Source organism: Schistocerca gregaria, chromosome 7, assembly GCF_023897955.1.
Source record: "Schistocerca gregaria isolate iqSchGreg1 chromosome 7, iqSchGreg1.2, whole genome shotgun sequence".
Taxonomy (NCBI): domain Eukaryota; kingdom Metazoa; phylum Arthropoda; class Insecta; order Orthoptera; family Acrididae; genus Schistocerca; species Schistocerca gregaria.
The window spans coordinates 222,962,902-222,983,173 of NC_064926.1; the positions used below are offsets into that span (position 1 = coordinate 222,962,902).

General features: G+C 38.5%; 1 protein-coding gene across 1 annotated transcript in view; it reads left to right on the forward strand.

Annotated features, from left to right (window-relative positions):
• The window catches only part of LOC126281447 (sodium channel protein para), a 1,486,858-nt gene that overhangs the window by 1,232,531 nt on the left and 234,055 nt on the right, over positions 1-20,272 (forward strand). Inside the window, exons 28-29 of the mRNA XM_049980418.1 lie at positions 9,333-9,474; positions 9,550-9,674. Of these exons, the coding sequence (XP_049836375.1) occupies positions 9,333-9,474; positions 9,550-9,674 (267 nt within the window). The remainder of the gene's footprint in view (positions 1-9,332; positions 9,475-9,549; positions 9,675-20,272) is intronic.

Genomic DNA, 20,272 nt, shown 5'->3' on the forward strand with positions numbered 1-20,272 from the left:
TTTTATTTCTTCTCCATGGATTTTAATACCTACTCCGAATTTTTCATTCTAAAGCCCTGAAATGCATCTCCTGTCTCTTTTGGTCAAGATCTTTTTATCTTTTTCCAACCACAATTCAGACATCGTGTTTCGTGGCCACTGCCTGTATACTTGTTTAATAGTCAACCATGAAACACCAAGAAATACAGCAACTCTACACACTGCATGGCCATGGGCACAGCCAAACATGAGTACCACTTTTTGGCACTCTGTCACATCCTTACATTTGCCGATGTTTACAATGTCTGCTTAAACATAAATGCTTCACTGATTTACTACTCCCTTATGCTCACATATTGCACATGTGGTTGAGCACCCGACACAATTACTGTCCCATCATAAAGGCTTAATGATTCATCTGTGTGTGTGTGTGTGTGTGTGTGTGTGTGTGTGTGTGTGTGTGTGTGTGTGTGTGTGTTTGTGTGCGCTGGATAGACTAATTTTTTGCCCATTGGGCTTCTTTATTAAGAAGTGAAACCAGTGAAACAGACATTTAATAAGATCTTACATTAGACACAATGTTTGACACTACATACACTATCTTGTGCAACCTCGATTCGTGATAGTAGTCAGTCAGTTGAGGTGTTTTGACAGAATTCATACAGGTACACCTTATTAAGCTTGACAATAAGAATGGAGCCAGAGATAGGAAGTATTATAGTAAAAATATATCTTTCAAGGTACTACTAAAACATACCTTTGCTGCTACCACTTGGCAATATGGGAGACAGCATGATCCAGACTGATTTATCTACTTTCTTGTATTGTTAGTTGATCTATTGGTGTAGCAAGTAAGTACCAGTAATTTATGATAGCACTAATCAACTGCCGTAACATCACTCAATAATAATGGCTGCCTTGTCAGGAGGAGCAGTTGCTTACCGTAAGAGAGATACTGTTTTTGGTCCACCTACGTTTCATGAATTGACATCAATAGTAGCCTTGGGATAGTAAGACAGGCAGGGTACTTGTGTAGGAGGTGGAGGAGTGGTATCCACATGGTACATCCATGTGAAATCACCACATCAAATTTCAAAAGCAAAAGTTACATGCCATTTATATCCTCTGAGAAGTAAAACTGGAAGATAATGCCTGAAATTCAGTCTCATCTCATTATGAGCAAAATCTGCAAGGGCAGGAGGGGAAATTGTGAGATAAGTAGCTGTCAATAAGTTTGAAAGATAAATAGTGGAAATTTGTGATATAAATGCATAATTATTATTCCTCTAATAATGAATCTATCTACAGAAAAAGAATATCAAGGAACAGCCACAAGACAGCCAATCCAAGAGAAAGACACTACTGAAATTAGAATCCAGAAATATGACTATGTAGTGTGGGATGCTTACTGAACTATAGATTAAAACTTTAAAGTACATGCACCACATTTCTATCACTTTCTCATAAAGTGATTTAGTGATACTATTGTTCTTATGTTAAACAGTTCCAGATTCAAACACCGCTGACTCACTGAAATTTCCTTGGGAAATGAAGAAACAACTACAGAAGGATAAATATATTTACAAGAAAAGTCATTGTATTGGAACTGTGATTAGACAGGTCATACAATTGAAACTGGACATTGAAGCACTAAACACTGTCTGGCAGCAGTGGTAACTAATGGAATAACAACAACCAGTTTCTGCAGACTCAGACTAGTTATACACAGTTATTTGGAATCTTGTGAAACATTTCTACTGGCAAACAATAAACTGGAATTACTTTTGTAGATACCACACTGACACATTAATTACAAAGTGGCATGTAATAGACCTATGACACTAGAAACATTTGAAACACTGTTGCAAGCTTCAACACTGAATACATATATTGTGAATCATATTAGTATGTGTAAAGAGTTAAATCTCTCAAGTTACTCATACAGTAACAGGAAAATGAAAGATACACTGTGATGTAATATAGTAATATGGCAATGACATTGTTGATTGATTCAAATCTCATGATAGAAGGTGTGAAGTTGCAATGGTGATTAAGGCCCTGTGGCTATATACTGAGGCAGCCATCATATGTAGGAAATGTTCCATTACAAGGTGACACGAGCCCTTTTTGTAAACAGCTTGCACACAACAAAAAATCTGTGTGTATGTCTCCGGTGTATCAAAATGCTGATGTACTGAGCACAAAAATCTATGTATACCAAGCAGATATTTATTGCTGAGTAGCAGGAGGCACAAGAGTGAGACCCAGAATGCCACAAATCTGCTACTCTTCTGGACTTTGTGTCCAAAGATTGCATCTTGTACCACAAAATTCCACAAGGAAAGCCACTGGTGATACCAAAAACACTACAGTGTCATATTACCATGCAGTGCCACGATAGCACCCAAGTGGGTCACAGCAGGAAGTGTCCATTACACACGAGTCATGACCTGATATTAGTGTAAAGGCTACCAACACTACTGTGGTCAACTTCTGAAATTGGTCATCCTGCTTTTATCTAAAATCCGTAAACATTTGATTCATTTGGACAGTTAAAGACTTGCTTAATTCATTCTTTAAATCTAATCATAAATTTTCCACTTAATCATTTAATACATCAAACCTAGAATTTAGGGCTTCACCCTGTGCTTCTAACTTTTCACTTGAAGTAGTACTTATTTCATTTCTCAAAGAGGCAATTTGAGCTGTTGAAGTTACACTCTGTGGTTCTAACTTTTCACTTAGAATGGCTATATCAGCCTTTTGGTCATCCAACTTAGCACTTTGGTCATATACTCTAGCATTTAGTTCCTGTCCCAGGTCAACTAATTTAAGGCGTAGTGCTTTAATTAAATTGGCTACCTCATTCCAGTCTGGCATTTCCCTTCTTGCAGTCATTGCCATGGCTGGCTCTGAAGTTTGTTGCTGTTCTTTATCCATATTTTATGGATCTTAGACCTACTGTTCATCTAAAGAAAATTCACCACTGAATACAATAACATAATAACAGTTTATCATGGAATCGACCCCTCAACTTTACCAACAAATTATTGTTATTTGCTCACCTGGTGTAAAGTTTTAGGCTGCATTGGTGAGCAGGAGTAGAATTGGCACCAGTGAATAGCTCATCGAATGTCGGTTACAGCGTTGGTGTCGGCGAGCGGACACGAAGTCAGTAACGGTGAATGGCAGCCGTTGCAGTCAGCAATGGTAGCGGGTTACTGCATCGGCGTCAGTCGGTTACTGTGCCAATGTCGCTTGGGTCGACATATTTGTGAGGACTGCTTACTTCCCCACACCAAATCTTCTTAGTCAAACTATTCTCTGCATCTTTCTTTGTTCGGTGCTTCTTAACTTTTTCACTCTTTTTTGCTTTTAGACAGAATCCAATTCTGCATAACAGTTTCTTTATCTTGTCACTCTCAATGGCTACAGCAACTCAATATCTTCTTATCTCAGTTTCTGTCATTAAATTCCCACTTTCTTCAGGTCCTGTCACTTCTGTCACCACTTTCTAACGTTTTCCAGACGACCGGAAACTGTGTGGTACTGTGGTGCAAGACTTACACGTCTATCGCGGGTGATTTACATATTGTGTGCAGCTGATCTACTTCTCAGGACAGATGGCTGTGTCGATCTTCACAATGCTTCTTCTCTGAAGATTTCGTGCTGTTTAGGGAAATGATACTAACTACTTGCCTACTTTTGAAATGATTTCTTACTCTCAGAATATTTTTGTATCAACTTCACTATATTTTCTTCTTCACAATAAAAGACTTACACAAGTTTTACATGTGCTTTCAAGTCTCGCAAATCAACCATGTCTGGAAAACATTAGTACTTAACATATACCATTACAGTCTCTTTTGGTTTTAATAACCCTTGTCAAAACAGTTCTTGCTCTTAACAAGCGAAACGACAGAGTATATGACTCCCTAGATAAAAGATATTTCATCTGTTCCAACAGTCACTACTATTTCACTGCCAAAGAGTTTCCCTTGATTACTCCTCGTACTGGACATACGGCTTCCAAGGCGTGCGTGGCCAACACCTGTCAGCAGCGAGAGACCGCCTCAAATTTAGTCTTCTCGTAACACATGTCCATCCTGCAAACACATAAATTGTGGCACAGTTGACACAATTCCACTCTCACCCACTCATCCTTAAAATATCATGTGCTCTAGATGGTGAAATACGAGTGTATGTAGAATTTATCCCAAAATTCTCGAGGCACTACACCAGTGAGGACAGTGTATTGGTGGCAGCAGATTGTGCAGTGCTGCTGGTTACTGGTGTGCAACAAGATGAATCTCAGTCTCAGTACTCTGAATGACAACCAGAAGACAGCTGAGGGCAGTTTTCAGCATAAGGTGGCAGGCAAGCTGTGGCAATGGCGTGCAGCATCGCCATGGACTTGGCCCCTCAAGGACAGGAATTGATGAACATAGTGTTGCTTGTCTGTAGCAAGGTGGACTTTGCCTGCACAGCATTGTGAGAAATGCCAGCACATCACAGAGTTCCCTGGCAAGGCAAGCCAGGAAACTAACGGCCTCCCTGAAAGGTGAGCAATCCTACTTCATTGTCATGAGATTTGTACCAATGCATTGGGGGCTGAATAATGAAATACTGTATGCATACTGAAAGATGTGGGCTTTGTAGGTTGTTTAAATAATATATGAGGTTTGGCTGGTGAAACCTCCATATACTCAGCAAATGGAATAAAAAGGATACACTCAAGGGACAGCATACATGCCACCAACCACTTGATAGAGCCACTGTGTCTGATTTAAGGTGGATCAAATTCCAGAAATAGAAAAATAGCGGAAAGCAGAAGTGTATGTTGTCAGTTCATGGGCTGGTTTGGAGAGTACATCGCTTCTTCAACTTGTGCTCTGCTTGCACCCCAACACCCTATATGATATTTCTCCCACACTTCTTAATGGTTATCATAGGTGCTGCTGAGCAGAGCATGGCTTGTTGGCAACCATAACTGCAACTAACCACTTCTAGCTTGAAATATAGGCCAACTTTGGCATGTAGGCCATAGGAAAGTGTGTCAGGTATGGATTGCATAGCCAACAGTGAGAAAAATGTTTGAAATTGTCAATGAGCTACTGCTGAAAACCCCCAAAACAGATGATGGTTTGTGCATGATGTCTAACTGGAGCTCTGCATATATATGAAAAATGAGTTCCACATCCCTTGGTGCTTTATCTACTGGTGCAGGCCATTTATCAACATCTGTGGATATTAAAATTTTGTAAACCTTTTTAACTTGTTTGGTATGCCACAGCTCTGATGGTAGAATTGCCGTAGACCTAAATTTTTGTCTACTGAAGTCAGACCTCTAAATTTACATTCAGCTGACTAAGAATATAGATGTAAATAAAGACGACATTTTAATACAAAGTAACATATCATATTCTTGGTACATTATGAAAGTTACAAGATTTTGTCATAATTAGTGAAACAGGTTTCTGCATTTCTGTAATATTGTGAAGTCAAATAAAATCATGTTGCAAGTTGTCACAACATACTGCGTACTATGTAAAGCTAATCATGTAGGTAATGCAATGAGTACTTGTAAATGTATTGAAAGGGAATTTTAATAGATCTGCTGATTTTGTACTGGACATTTTTTGTGTTGTATGTGATACATAAACAGGAGTCTGACCATGAAGTGAAAATTCCATTGTATGGAGTAGTGCAGAAGGGTCTCCAGATAGTTTTGTAGCAGCTATTGGTATCTGTGTGAGTGACCTCTCTTACTGTATTGCTGGGGTGAAAGGCATAATGGAAACAGGGTACACACGTAAACCGGGAAACAGGGCATGTTGTTGTCTGTAGCCCTATCAGAAGTCAACAATATATCTACGCTTTCCAGGACACAGCAGATCAAAGCCACTATAGTGGCACTGCATTCCAGTGGGTAATAAAGTGATTTAAAACAAAATCCATTAGCGGTATGATTTTATTGTAATAAAAATAGATGAAAATCTGTATGCCGCAACTGTAAGTAGTTATTATTGTGGAAATCAGGGGATATTTTTGTGGACAATCTACATCTGTGTAGATGTCTGGGTATAGCTCCATGATTTTTGTGCAGTAGCTACTATTTCATCAGAAGTTTCTTTCTGGGTACTATACATCATTATCTTGTCATAAACTGTGCTACTAGGTATATTTGTATCCAGAGCTTCATCAACCATTCTTCTCAACTTCACGACAGATCTTATAAATGCTCCTGCCTAGAGGTAAATATTTCAAATTCCTTATTGATATGTGACACACAAATTGTTTGGGCACACGAAATATGATATCCAAGCTAATTTTTTAGGCTGAAGCTGGATGTGAGATGCCACAACATGACACTTTTGACAAAGAGCAGCCCCCCAGCAGGGTAAGAATTTTACACCAGAGCAAAGGATGTACCAGTGAGGAAGATTATAAAGGCACTGAAAAAATTGGGCAACAATGAAAATAGATGAAAGCTCTCTGAGACTGTAGTTTATTGAAACTAGTTCTCACACAGATGGACAATATTCTAGTACCAGTTTACTTTCATGTTTTTAAAAGGAAGAGAGTGTAAGCTGGAACGAAAGACTACTCAGTGCTGCTGTGGTGTCTGTGCCTTTGTTATGTTGCTGTTGTTGCTCTGACCTCAAATTACAAAAACTGAATTAATTAACATACACATGTAAAAGTCTTTAACATCTTGTGGTAACTGCTTTGGAAAATTTGGATAGGGAGACTAGAGAACTTGCCAAGGGGAATGGATAAGTTAAAGTTACATATAGTGGGAATAATTGAAGGTCTCATAATGATCAGTAAAATAGAGATATACATTAACTGCTAAGAACAGCATAGTGACTGGATTAGTATATTCAAGATATATGAAAGCCATGACCAACCACAATAGTACAAGTGACTACTTGCTTCGCAGATGATGAATAGATAAAAAAAAAGTATAATAAAATAAGCTATTAAGTACAATGAGAAAGATGAAAGATTAATTATTATGGACGGAGAATTTGACCATTGGAGATAGTAGAGACCATTGGAGATGGAAGAGATGGAAAAATAACACAAATACACGGAAGAGGGAAAGAAATGAAGGAGAAAGCCAGTTAGTGGAATTTTTCAATCTAACCACTGTACAAAGTTGGTTTAAGGATCATGAAAAGTTTTATCTGTGGAAGGGACTTGGGAACACTGGAAGATTTGAGGCAGTGGATTTTATAGCAAGACAACTATTTGGAAACCAGGATTTAAACTGCAAAACATTTTCATGAGCGGTTCTGACTCTGATAATAATCCAGTAGCTGTGAAGTGTGGATTAAATATGAAGAAAGTGCAGGAAGGTAGACAGTTCAAGATATGGGACCTGGATAAGTTAAGACAACAAGAGGATTTTAACACTTTCACAAAGAGCATGACTGATTGGTTGACTGAAATAGCAAAAGAAATACTGTAGATGATTAATGGATACTTTTGAAGAGATGAAGTAGTGAAGGAGCCAAGAAACAACTAAGTAAAAATAAAGAGCGCATTATAAATTCTTGAATAATATAGAAGCTATTAAATTTAATTGATGACATGAATAAAAATAAAAATGAAGCCATCATAAGGGAACTCAGATGTTTAAAAATGAGATTGAAAGAAAGTGCAAAATGAGAAAGCAATATATTTAGAAGTGCAAAGCATTCATGAATATAGGAAAGATCAATCCTGCCTACAGAAAAATTAAAGCAAACTTTTGGGAGACAGTGTAAGCAGTCATTTGAAAATTAAGAACTTAGGTAGATAGCCAATAGGCTGCTAGACAAAGAAAGGAAGGCTGAAAAGTGAAAGAAAAAGGCCTTTAGACACATATTTTATAATGGAAAGGAAGTTGATGTCGATATTTTGGAAAGGGAAAAGGAAGAGGATGAAGAGTTTATCGCTGGATGCAATACTGCAATAAGAATTTGACAGATCACTATAAAACCTAAGGTGAAAGATGTCAACTGTGACAGATGACATTCACTCTGAACTATTAAGATCGTCACGAAAATTACCCATTGCTGAATTGTTCCACAGGTATGCAAAATATGCAAGAAGGGTAAAATACCCTCAGACTGTGGGAAGAATGTAATAATTGATTTGGATAGAGAAAGATGACTCAGAAATGGACTATTATTGTACTTAAGGAAACATTTCGGCAGTCACCTAAAATGATTTAGAGAAATCACTGAAAACAAATACAGGGATTAGAACATTACTCTTTCAGAATATAAGTCTATTTTCTTAACAACTATGCTGCCTCGTCCCATGTGTATTCCTATACTTACTTCATATACGCATCATCATCATACATACTAATTCTGTTCTGAATTGGTATGATCTCCCCACGCTTAGTTAATCATTATTTACTCATTATCATTTTGAACCGTTTCCATCCTTGAGCTGATTCTACGGGAACCAAAAGTTCCTCACATAATTTTCTCCAAAGTATGACAGTACGTCTTCGATACACTACTGGTATCTATTTTGCTTAACAATAATGGAAATTCCTGGATGGAGCAATACCTAAAATAAGGTAAAGATAACCACTAACATATAGCTGATCAGCCTAAACCTCCACTAATCTGTTGCACTGCCTCATCTTGCCTTTCCCTTCTCTCTTATGGCACAGTACTCCTTCCTTGTCTAGATCATGTACTGTTTTCTTCCAGCACTCTTCCTCTCTTCTTTCTGCTTCCATCTGGACATTCTCCATTTCCCTCCCTTCATTCTCCTCCTCTCTTCCCCTTTTCAACCCTTCTCCCTTTTCCCTCCCCTCCCTTTCTCCTTCTTCATCTTTGTTTTTCTCACCTTCCTCCCCCCCCCCCCCCATTTTCCCACTAGTCCCCCCCCCCCCCTCTTCCCTCTCCCTACTGCTCCTTTTATTGTTCCCATTGTAACCTTTTTGTATTGTTGTGTGGCCACAAAGATATTGGTCTGCCTCTTTCTCACTATTCCTTCCTTGCATCCTTCCCTACCCCCTCCCAGCCTCCATCAGCACAAGCAATTACTCTGAGTAATCAAGTATCAACAATTAATATTGCCTTGGCAGCATTACTTCTTAATTAGGTAATTAGTCTTGCTGTGGCCTCGGGAGTGTGTGTGTGTTTTGCAGTCAATCCAATTGTGCATGTGAATAAGTGTGTTATTGCTAGAAAAAAAAGCTAGTGCTCAAAAGCTAATGGGAATGCTGTTTTCTGTTATGTGTTTGTTTATGTGATCTACAATAATGTTTGTCTGCAACTGAAAAAGTCTGCTGTGTGTCAGTAAAATTTCTTTTTCATTTCCTTATTTTCATTATTTTGTTTAAGGTGACCTTAAAAATAAACTGAAGAAGGGTAAACTAATGATGAACAATGCTAAACTGATTGGGAATTCTATCAAGGAGAACCATCAAGATAACAGGATAGAAAATGAATACTATAAGCAAAGATTAGAAGAAGATGTCATAAGGTATTACAGAAATATAAATGTGTATATGGCATTTTGACTAATATGTATGACTAACTGTATCTTCTTCTATCACAGCAATAAATCCTATGGCAGTCACAAAAACCGTCCATTTAAGGATGACAGCCATAAAGGTAGTGCTGAGACACTAGATGGAGAGGAGAAAAAAGATATTAGCAAAGAAGATCTGGAGGATGAGGGAGGTGAGTTTTTATTTTATCCTTTTACATTTATCGTATATCTCTGCATGAGACTACTTATTGAAATACTTGTGAAAGTATTTATAGGGATGATTTCATAAATGGCAAGATGTTTCTATGACGAGGTTTTTTTATGATTCTCTTGATTCAAGTAACTTATTTCATACAGACAGTAATTTTGCACTGATTTTGTATTGATGTAAATATTCTGTTAAGGAGCCTATTTATTGTTTCTTAATATTTTTTTTGGCATTGATGCCAATCAGATTTCAGTTGCCAGTAACTAAACAATTTTATTTAGGAATTGAAGTAATATTCTCATCGCAACCATGTGACAACATATGTTTTAATGTTCTCTTAGAATGGCAATTTCATCTGCATTTTGTCCTTGTAATAAAAGTCCATAATTGTCACAGTTATGGACTGATCCGTTGGTTCATATCAGAACATGTTTTGAATTGTAAATTAAATAAGTCTCAGTCATTAACTTCTGACACTTTAATAAAATGAAGCTTGTTTTATGACTTATAATTTATATTTACAAGGAGTGTAGTTAATGATAAAATACCTGTGAAATGAAACTATAGCCAAATAAAGATAAGAAAAACTTCTACTTACAAAGTGATAGCAGATACAGATATAACTTTTATTTACTTAGCCAACAAAAAAAGAGAAGATGGTAGGAATAAATGAGATTTTTACGTATTTAGGTAGGTATGTCACACACTGTGGTGAAGACAAAAGGGCATAAATAGTGAAATATTAAAGTAGATTATATTTGATAAATTAAGATGTTAGAAGTGATACAGAAGGCATCTGACTATTCAAATGCAAGAAAAAGGCATGATAACAATAGTAAACCGCAACAGTGAAAAATCAAAAAGAAGAAATTCCACCAGAAACATTGGTTCACTGCACGGCTGCTACAGGCACAATATTTCTGTATTTCACTGCCAACCTGGGTTGCAAATATATTCTATATGACATCTTGTCAAGCCAAAGAGCTATTGACTCATTTTAACACAACAAAATAATGTATTTCTTGTGAAAGTAGTACCCTGACCAGGAATACAATACCATCTTCTTTATTTATGTTTATGATATTCTGAGATCTAGAAATCAATGATAAAATGTAGTCAGTCAGAGTGAGATCAGCATGTCGGACAGCCCATTTGATATATTTGCCAACATACAGCTGAAGTTCAAGTCGTTATGACAAATATAACCACAAAACTGCCATTGAGTATTAACTGAGGAACCTGAAATGTAAATTATAGTTTGGTCTGTAGCATTCATTTGTCACCTGTCACCTGTTTGGTCTCAGCTTTCTTGATAAAGGTCACTGATGATCCTGCAGGTTATTACCTTAAAACAATAATTGTTATCATCATCATTTTTCTCATTTCCTCTTTCTGTATTTTCCTATCCTGTATTCCATCTCTCCAGTGTCACCACTTCTTTTATACAATTTCACAGTTATGTGTGTTACATTTTTCATCACCCTCCAATATTTTGTAGCTGCTATTTTTCTTAAAATTCTGTTTTTCTTAAAATTCTTTCCTTGCCCGATCTGCATCATTTGCTGCTTTTTCTTCTTCTTCTTCTTCTTCTTCTTCTCTCTCTCTCTCTCTCTTTTTACTTTCAGCAGTTTCCTTCATAGACGTGTCTTTTATGTGTCCCTTCATTATCTGTGATTTGTTCCTTGATTGTTTTTGACTTCTTGTGTTTCCAGTTCTTATTACTCTTGTCAGTGTCACTGATGTTCTAGCCTGCTGATTCTCCATTTTTGCATCTAAGTGTCATAATTACATGTTGCAATGGGAGGAGTTAAGGTTATCAATTACCATATTGCTGCGGCATTAGATGATAGACAAGCACATAAACAAAACTGAAATTGTAGGTGAAATTTCTGATAGTACCGGAGTAACAAAAACACATACATGCATGTGTGTATGTTAGTTTAGAAGAATGTTGCCTGGAAAATTAGCTGCAAAATCATTATTGTTTATCTACCATTCAATACTTTAACCATATGATTTACCACGTCCATTGTGTATATTACACTTACACTCTAATATTGTACTATTTACTCCTGGAATAGTCATGTTTTTCCAAATCTGTCAAGTCTTTTATTACATAAAACACTTATCAGTTGTGGAAGTTACCATGCAAAACTATTTATTTATATGGATCTATGGCATTTCCATGTTACATGATTATATTTTCACTCTGAAAAAGTTATACAGTATAGAGTCAAAAGCTAGACTTCATCATATTCATCACAGTTACTTGATTCAAACTATATTGCCTCCAATTTACTCACCATGAGCAAGCACACACAAATGATAATGTTCACACAGTTGTTCAGCGCACTCTGGAACTTTTTCAAAAAGAAATATTCTTTTACTCAATAGAAAATCCAGGATGGAATAATGACAATATTGTGAAAATGATAGATTGCTACTCACTATATAGCAGAGATGTTGAGTTGCAGATAGACACAACAAAAAGACTGCCAAACAAGCCTTCTTCCGAATTAGACACACACACACACACACACACACACACACACACACACACACACACACAACCACCGTCTCTGCCTGACGAGTGCAGATTGTGAGCATCATGGGAGAAGCAGTCTTGGTGGTGGGGGTAAGTAGGAGCCTGCGGCAAGGATGGGGAAGGATAGCAGGATAGAAGGGTGACGGTAAAGTGCTGCTTGTGGGAACATACAGGGGTGAGATGGAGAGAGGGTAGGGCAGATAGATGCAGTCAGGAGCTTAGGCTGAATGAGTGGGGTGGGGGTGGAAAGGGAGAGAAGTAAAAAGATTGTGGACAAATTGATGGAATAACGGGCTCTGTAGTGCTGGAGTGCAAACAGGACAGGGCATATGTGGGTGAGAGAAATGACCATCAGAGGTTGAGGCCAGGAGGGTCACGGGAATGTGGGAGTATTGCAGGCAAAATTCCCACCTGTGCAATTCAGAAAAGCTGGTTTTAGTAAGAAGGATCTGGTTGGAACAGGCTGTGAAGTAGTGGTTCAAATGAAGAACATTGTATTGGGCAGCTTGCCCACCAACTGGGTGGTCCAGCTGTTTTTTAGCCACGGTTTGTCAGTAGCTATTCATGTGGACAGAGAGATTGTTGTTTGTCATGTCCACATAGAACACAGCACAGTGGTTGCAGCTTAGCTTGTAGATCACATGACTGATGTTACAGGCAGCCCTGTCATTGATGGGAAAGGTGATGCGTGTGACCAGACAGGAGTAGGTGGTGGTGGAAGGATCTATGGGACAGGTCTCACAACTATGTCTGTTACAGGGATGTCAGGCATGAGGGAAAGAATTGGGGGCACAGGTTGTATAGGGATGGATGAGGTATTGTGTATGTGCATTGGGTGGCAGAATCTACTATGAGAGGGTTGGGAAGGAGAGTGGGTAAGACATTCCTCATTTTAGGGTAACACGAGAGGTAGTCGAAAACCTGGCAGGATGAGAGGTAGTCGGAACCCTGGCAGGGAATGTGATTCAGTTGCTCCAGTCTTCAGTTGTACTGAATCACAAGCAGCCAAACGATGAGACTCTGTAATGCGGGTGGTGGTTGGAGAGATAAGGCAAGTGAAATCTTATGCCTTATAATCCTTATACCTTATAATCTAAGCTGCTGACAAACACTCCACCACTGTTGTTTTGACCTGCAAGGATTACCTGGCAGAAGTACTCTGCCAGCTGTCAGATTCATCCACCTACAAACCATGCTACTGTGACCCCATTCCAAAAATCTATCACGATCTCTTAGACCCATCCCATAAACTCTCCTTAGAGTCTCTCTCTCTCTCTATCTGACCCTGCACTCCTACCTTCTATATGCTTCCTGAAGTCCATAAATCTGACCACCCACGACGCCATATTGTCACCAGTTACTGTCCCTCCTTAGAGAGTCTCTGCTCTTATAGACCAACACCTTCAACCTATTACCCACAACCTGTCCTAGTATAGAAAAGATGACAACCATTTCCTCCACCAATTCTGCACAGTTCGTGTTCCTTTAGCACATGGTGCCCTGCTCATTATTTTTGATGCCACTTTCCTCTACACTAACATCCCTAATGCCCATGGGGTCGGCAGTATTTAACACTAACTTTCCCAATGCCCGAAGGGTTCCAAGTCTCCAACCCCATTCCTGGTCACCATGATGAACTGTATCCTCACCCACAATTACTTATCCTTTGAAGGCCTCACCTAGAAATAAATTTGTGATACATGAGTGGGCACCCATATGGCACCATCCTATGCCACCCTATTCGTGGGCCACCTAGAGGAACCCTTTCTAACAACTCAGAATCACAAGCCCCTCACGTGGTTCAATTTATTGATTACAGGTTCGTGATCTGGATCAGGGTGAGGACGCCCTATTCACGTTCCTCCTGAACTCAATTCACTATGCCTCATCCTCTTCAACTCACCAAGGCACCTTCCTCGATGTTGGAGTCTACGTCAAAGATGGCTACATCTGTACCTCTGCCCCTATCGAACATACCAACCATCAGCAATACCTCAACTTCAACAGCTCCTACCCATTCCATACAAAGAGGTCCCTTTCATACAGACTAGCCACCCATGGCTGTCATATCTAAAGTGATGAGCTTTCGCTCTCAAAATATATCATGGGTCTCACTGAGTACTTCACAGACCATAATTACCCTTTCAAACTTGTACAAAGTCCCACCGTCCAGCCCACAGAGGAGCATTCCCTTCATTGTCCAGCCTGCAGAGGAACATTCCCTTCATGACTCAAGACTGAAGAAACTGAATCACATTTGCTGCCAGAGCTGCAACTACCTCTCATCGTGCCCTGGGATGAGGAATGTCTTACCCATTATCCTTCCCACCTCTCTCACAGTGCATTCCACCACCCACTGAACCTACACAATATCCTTGTCCATCCCTACACAACTCGTTGTCTCCTATGTCATATCCCTATAACTGACCTACATGCAAGACCTGTCTCATACGTCATTCCACCACCACCACCTACTCCCATCCGGTCACAAGTACCACCTATCCCATCAAAGACAGGGTTGCCTGTGATGCCAATCATGGGCTTTACAAGCTACGTTGCAACCACTGTGCTGCATTCTATGTGATCATGACAACTAACAAGCTCTCTGTCAGCATGAGTGCTTAACGACAAGCTGTGGTCAAAAAAGAACTGGACCAACCAGTTGGGGGCATGCTGCCCAACACAAGATTTCCATTTTAATAACTACTTCACAGCCTATGCCATCTGCATCCTTCCTAACAAAACCAGCTTTTCTGAATTGCACATGTGGGAACTCTCCCTGCAATATATCCTACATTTGTGCAACCCTCCTGGCTTCAATCTTCATCTTTACCCAGCTATCACCTGTCCTACTCCAACTCCAACACTGCACAGCCCTCTGTTCTACCAATGCACCCATAGTCTTTTTATTTCTCTCTTTTCCTGCCCCCACCTCACCTGCCCTCCTCCTAACCTTGCGACTGCACCTAGCTCCTTAGACTCTCTCGACCTCATCCCTGTATGCTTACACAAGCAGCACTTACTGTTGCCCACCTCAGTCCTGCTATACCTGCCCCCTTGCCACACCAGCCTCCTCCTTATCCCCTTCTACAAGATTGCTCCTCCCATCACACACAGCTGCTTGCAGTCTGGCCTTGACAGCCAGACAGTGCCTTGACTAATTTGGAAGAATGCCTTTTTGTCCAAAAGCTTACTTGTTTCACAGTCTTTTTGTTGTGCCTATCTGTGTGAAGGGAAGGCAGAAAGGTGAAAGGAGTATAAAGAGGATCTATACGAGGGAGATGTGGAAATGAAAGAGGGTGTAGATGAAGATGTGAAGGGCGATATGACACTGCGAGAAGAATTTCACAAAACACTGAAAAGTCAAAACGAGGAGTAGACAACATTCTATTAGAACTGCTGGTAGCTGAAGAGAGACAGACATGACAAAACTCTTCCATCTGGTGAGCAAGATGTATGAGAGAGGTGAAATACCCCCAGACTTCAAAAATAATATAATGATTCCAATTCCAAAGAAAGAAGGTGCTGACAGGTGTTTAAATTACCGAACTATCATTTTAATTAGTAACAGTTGCAAAATACTTTCACAAATCATTTGCAGAAGAATGGAGAAACTGGTAGAAGTCACTCTCAGCATCGATCAGTCTGGAGTCTGGAGAACCAGAGGAACACGCAAGATAGCATTTGTAGATTTAGATAAAGCTTTTGACAGTGTTTACTGGAATACTCTCTTCCAAATTCTGAAGGTGGCAGGGGTAAAATACAGGGACAGAAAAGCTATTTACAATTTGTACAGAAACCAGATGGCAAATCATAAGAGTCGAGGGGCATGAAAGGGAAGCAGTGGTTGAGAAGGGACCGAGACAGGGTTGTAGCTCATCTCCAATGTTATTCAATCTGTATATTGAGCAAGCAGTAAAGGAAATGAAAGAAACATTTGGAGTGGGAATTAAAGTGTAGAGAGAAGAAACAAGAAATAAAAATTTTGAGGTTTGCCAATGACATTGTCATTGTCAGAGACAGCGAAGGCCTTGTAAGAGCAGTTGAACGGAATGAACAGTGTTTTTAAAGGAGGATACAAGATAAATATCAACAAAAACAAAACGAGGATAATGGAATGCAGTCAAATTAAATCGGGTGATGCTGAGGGAATTAGATTGGAAAATGAGACACTTGAAGTAGTAGATGAGTTTTGCTATTTTGGAAGCAAGATAACTGATGATAGTCGAAGTAGGGAGGATGTAAAATGTAGACTGGCAATGGCAAGAAAAAATTTCTGATAAAAGAAATTTGTTAACATCAACAAGAAAAGTGTTTCTGAAGAAGAGAAATTTGTTAACATCGAGTATAGATTTAAGTGTCAGGAAGTCCTTTCAGTATTTGTACAGAGTGAACAGAGTGAAGCCATGTATGGAAGTTAAACATGGACAATAAACAGTTTAGACAAGAAGAGAATAGAAGCTTTTGAGATGTGGTGCTACAGAAGAATCCTGAACATTAGGTGGGTAGATAACAAAACTAATGAGGAGGTGCTGAATAAAATTGGGGAAAAGAGCAATTCATGTACAGCCAACTAGAAGCAGGGATTGGTTGGTAGGACACATTCTGAGGCATCAACTGACCACCAATTTAGTACAGAAGGAAGGGCGGGGGTAAAAATTGTAGAGGGAGACCAAGAGATGAATACACTTAGGAGAATCAGAAGGCTGTAGGTTGCATTAGTTACTCGGAGGTAAGAGACTTGCAGAGGATAGAGTAGCAGGTGGAGAGCAGCATCAAATCAGTCTTTGGAGTGAAGACCACACAACAACAACATCTTTGACTCAACATTTCTGCTATATGGTGAGTAAGATCCATCCTTTTCTTAAACATTGTTTCAGGTTGACAGAATATGTATCAAGAAAATACTTCTCTATGTGGCTGCAACTGGGAAAAACACAAGATTTTACAGTTTTAGAGTACAGTCAGAAAGACAGATTCATTTAACTACAAATTTGTAACTCTGATATCAGTCTGCTGTAAGAAAATATGTTGTACTCATCTCTTATGATATTTTGGAAACCATGAGAAATAATACATATTCTGTAAGCACTGTTTGTTTGAATTGAGTGTGGTCTTTTCATTTATAAGCTTAAAATGCCTTATACAGTTGAGTCCAAGTTGGATCAATACAACATGAAAACTGAACAAAAGCTTTGGTTTTATTAAGCAGCTTTGAGATTTGTGTGCTCTAAGTGTTACACCCTATAACTGACAAGGGGAGGCCTCAAATTTGGGATCACAGATTTACTTCAAATTTTGTAGATCTATAGTAGATCATTAAAACATGTTATGTGCATGTAGTAAGGTGCACTACTCTGGCAATTGTGAGAAAATTGCAAGAGAAGTTTTACATGTCTATAAAGTGGCTTCTATACCTGTGTAGGTACCAGATGTTAAAATTCACAGAGGTCACGCGGTTAGCATTCAAGTTTCGAAAGTCAAACATGTATGTGGCAACAGTTTGACTCCTGCTCAGACTTAATTTTTAATCTATATTAAACTGTTGGAAGAGAGAGAAATTTTTCAAAATCTCGAGGTGTGTTTTTCCTTAGAAACTGTGAACATTCCCTGTACACGTGGGAAAACAGCATTCATTTGATGTAGTAGAAGCTGTTTCAATTTATGTTTTGTGTGTCTGTATGACAAATACCATCCTGCAACGTGTGATGTTGAGAGCACATCCAGTGAGTAATTGTACATTACTCTTGTGGTCTGGCACATTGTGACTTAGTGCATAACTGAATGTCATTTGCATCACTATGTATCTAGGTTTGACTTGCGTTTTCCAAGGCTGTCCCTCATCCTGAAAATTGAATTAAAAATAGTAAATAGTCAAATAACAATTGAAATTTACAACAACTTCATGAAGATGCATGTTTAATTATTTTTTATTATTATATTACCTCTCCAATGTCATGTAAATTAAATAATGTGACAAGTGATGAAAAAATATAGTTTAAAAATTTAAAAAAATATAGATTAAAACATAAGTGTTTTTTGCAGGATTCAAACCATCACCTCATTTACGACACTCTTGTACAGCACAAACCCTTACCACTTAACCACAACAACTTCTTACAGCCAGCATCTCCATACAGATACATCAGTTACATAATAGATGTGTAAAACTTCTCTTGCAGCTTTGTTAGAATTGAAAAAGTAATGCACCTTGCTACTTGTACATTATGTTTTAAAGGCCTACTATAGGCATACAAAGTTTGAAGTAAATCCATGATCCCAAAGTTGTGACCTGCCCTTGTGAGTCAATTTATATGTGAAAGAATAAAAATTACAGTAAAATTATAAATATTGTCTTGTACTTTCAGATATATCCTCAAAAGAATGAAATCTAAATAGAAGTATCTTCTATATGCCTCACAGTTCCTGAGCATGAAAAACTGTTCAGATTGATTTCCACTAATACCAATACTTTCTTAGAATGGCTCAGAACACTTTACCATACTCCCAGATATACCCCTTGTTTGTTGTACAGTGAGGCAGGCAGTTAGGATCCTACCAAAAAGCTTCGCTTCAGTTTCTCACCATCATATACAAGCAAACTTCATGTAACCCCATATTAGGAAATCCTCGTGGTTACATCTCATGGATTAGTGTACTGGTTTTCAAGGTGGTGATACTATTGTTACTGCTTAAGACATAAACAAATATGTGCTTCACACTCATTGCTCATACAGGACTATGTACCACCTGAAATATTAATTTCTTACCATTGATTTTTTATCTTAAAATACTAAGTTTAGTGTCTTTCTACTGTCTGTATAATTTTGACCCTGAAGGCATGGAACATATTTTATATTCATTCTACCTGAATATCCAGGAAGCAACATTTAATATACTACTTATTAATGTGGATTTCAATACATGTACTTCATTACCGCACCAGGGGGGAAAGCCAGTTACCCAAAAATCCTCAATTCATTACACCTGGCAGAACATCTTATACATCTTTGTCTGTACTCCATGAGTCACCTTACGATGCATGGCATATGGTATTTCTGGTACCACTAGCGTTCCCCCTCTTCCCTGTTCCTTCCAAGAATGGCACATAGGAAGAATAACTGTTGGTAAATCTTCATGTGAGCTCTAATTTCTCTGATTTTCTCATTGTGGTCATTTTGCAAAACAAGACATTATTATGTTACACAGCTCTTCCTGGAATTTACCATCTGAGAATTTCAATTATAAAACTCTGTTTCTAATGCAATGCGCCTCTTGCAATGTTTTCCATTGAAGACTAGTAATCATCTCCGTAATGCTCTTCTGACTACTAAATGATCCTTTGATATGTGTTTCTCTTTGTTGGATCTTCTCTGCCTTCTCTATTAACACAGCATGGCAATATGTGTCCCACAGACTAATGAAGAGAACTCAAGAATTAATTGAACAAGTGCTTGATAAGCCACTTCTTTCAAGGGTTACATTTCCTTAAGATTCTTCCAGTGAATCTCAACGTGGCGTCTGTGTTTCCTATGATTTGTTTTATGTGGTCATTCCTCTTTAGATCTTACACCTACATGATTACTCTGCAATTCACACTTTAGTGTCTGATAGAGAATTCAACGAACCACATACATTCTTTTTCTGTACTGTTTCAGTTTCACACAGTGCAGGGAAAAATGAACATTTAAATCTTTCCCTGCAAGCTCTGGTGTTTCTTATTTTATTACAATGATCATTTGTCCCTATGTAGGTAAGCATCAACAAAACATTTCAACATTCTGAAGAGAATGTTGGAAACTGAAATTTCATGAAAAGATTTGGCTTAAATTTTCTGGATTGTACACCTAGGTTGTTATAGTAGTAACTGCTTCCAGTGGTTTGTCTCCATAGTGTAATCATACAGCTGTGGATCTTTTCATTTGTTTATGCACATTAATAACATTTATTTATATTCACTGCTCCAATCATCAATCCTCTGCAGGTCTTCTTGCAATTTTCTATGGTGTTGGGGTGTTGCTATCATCCTATAGACA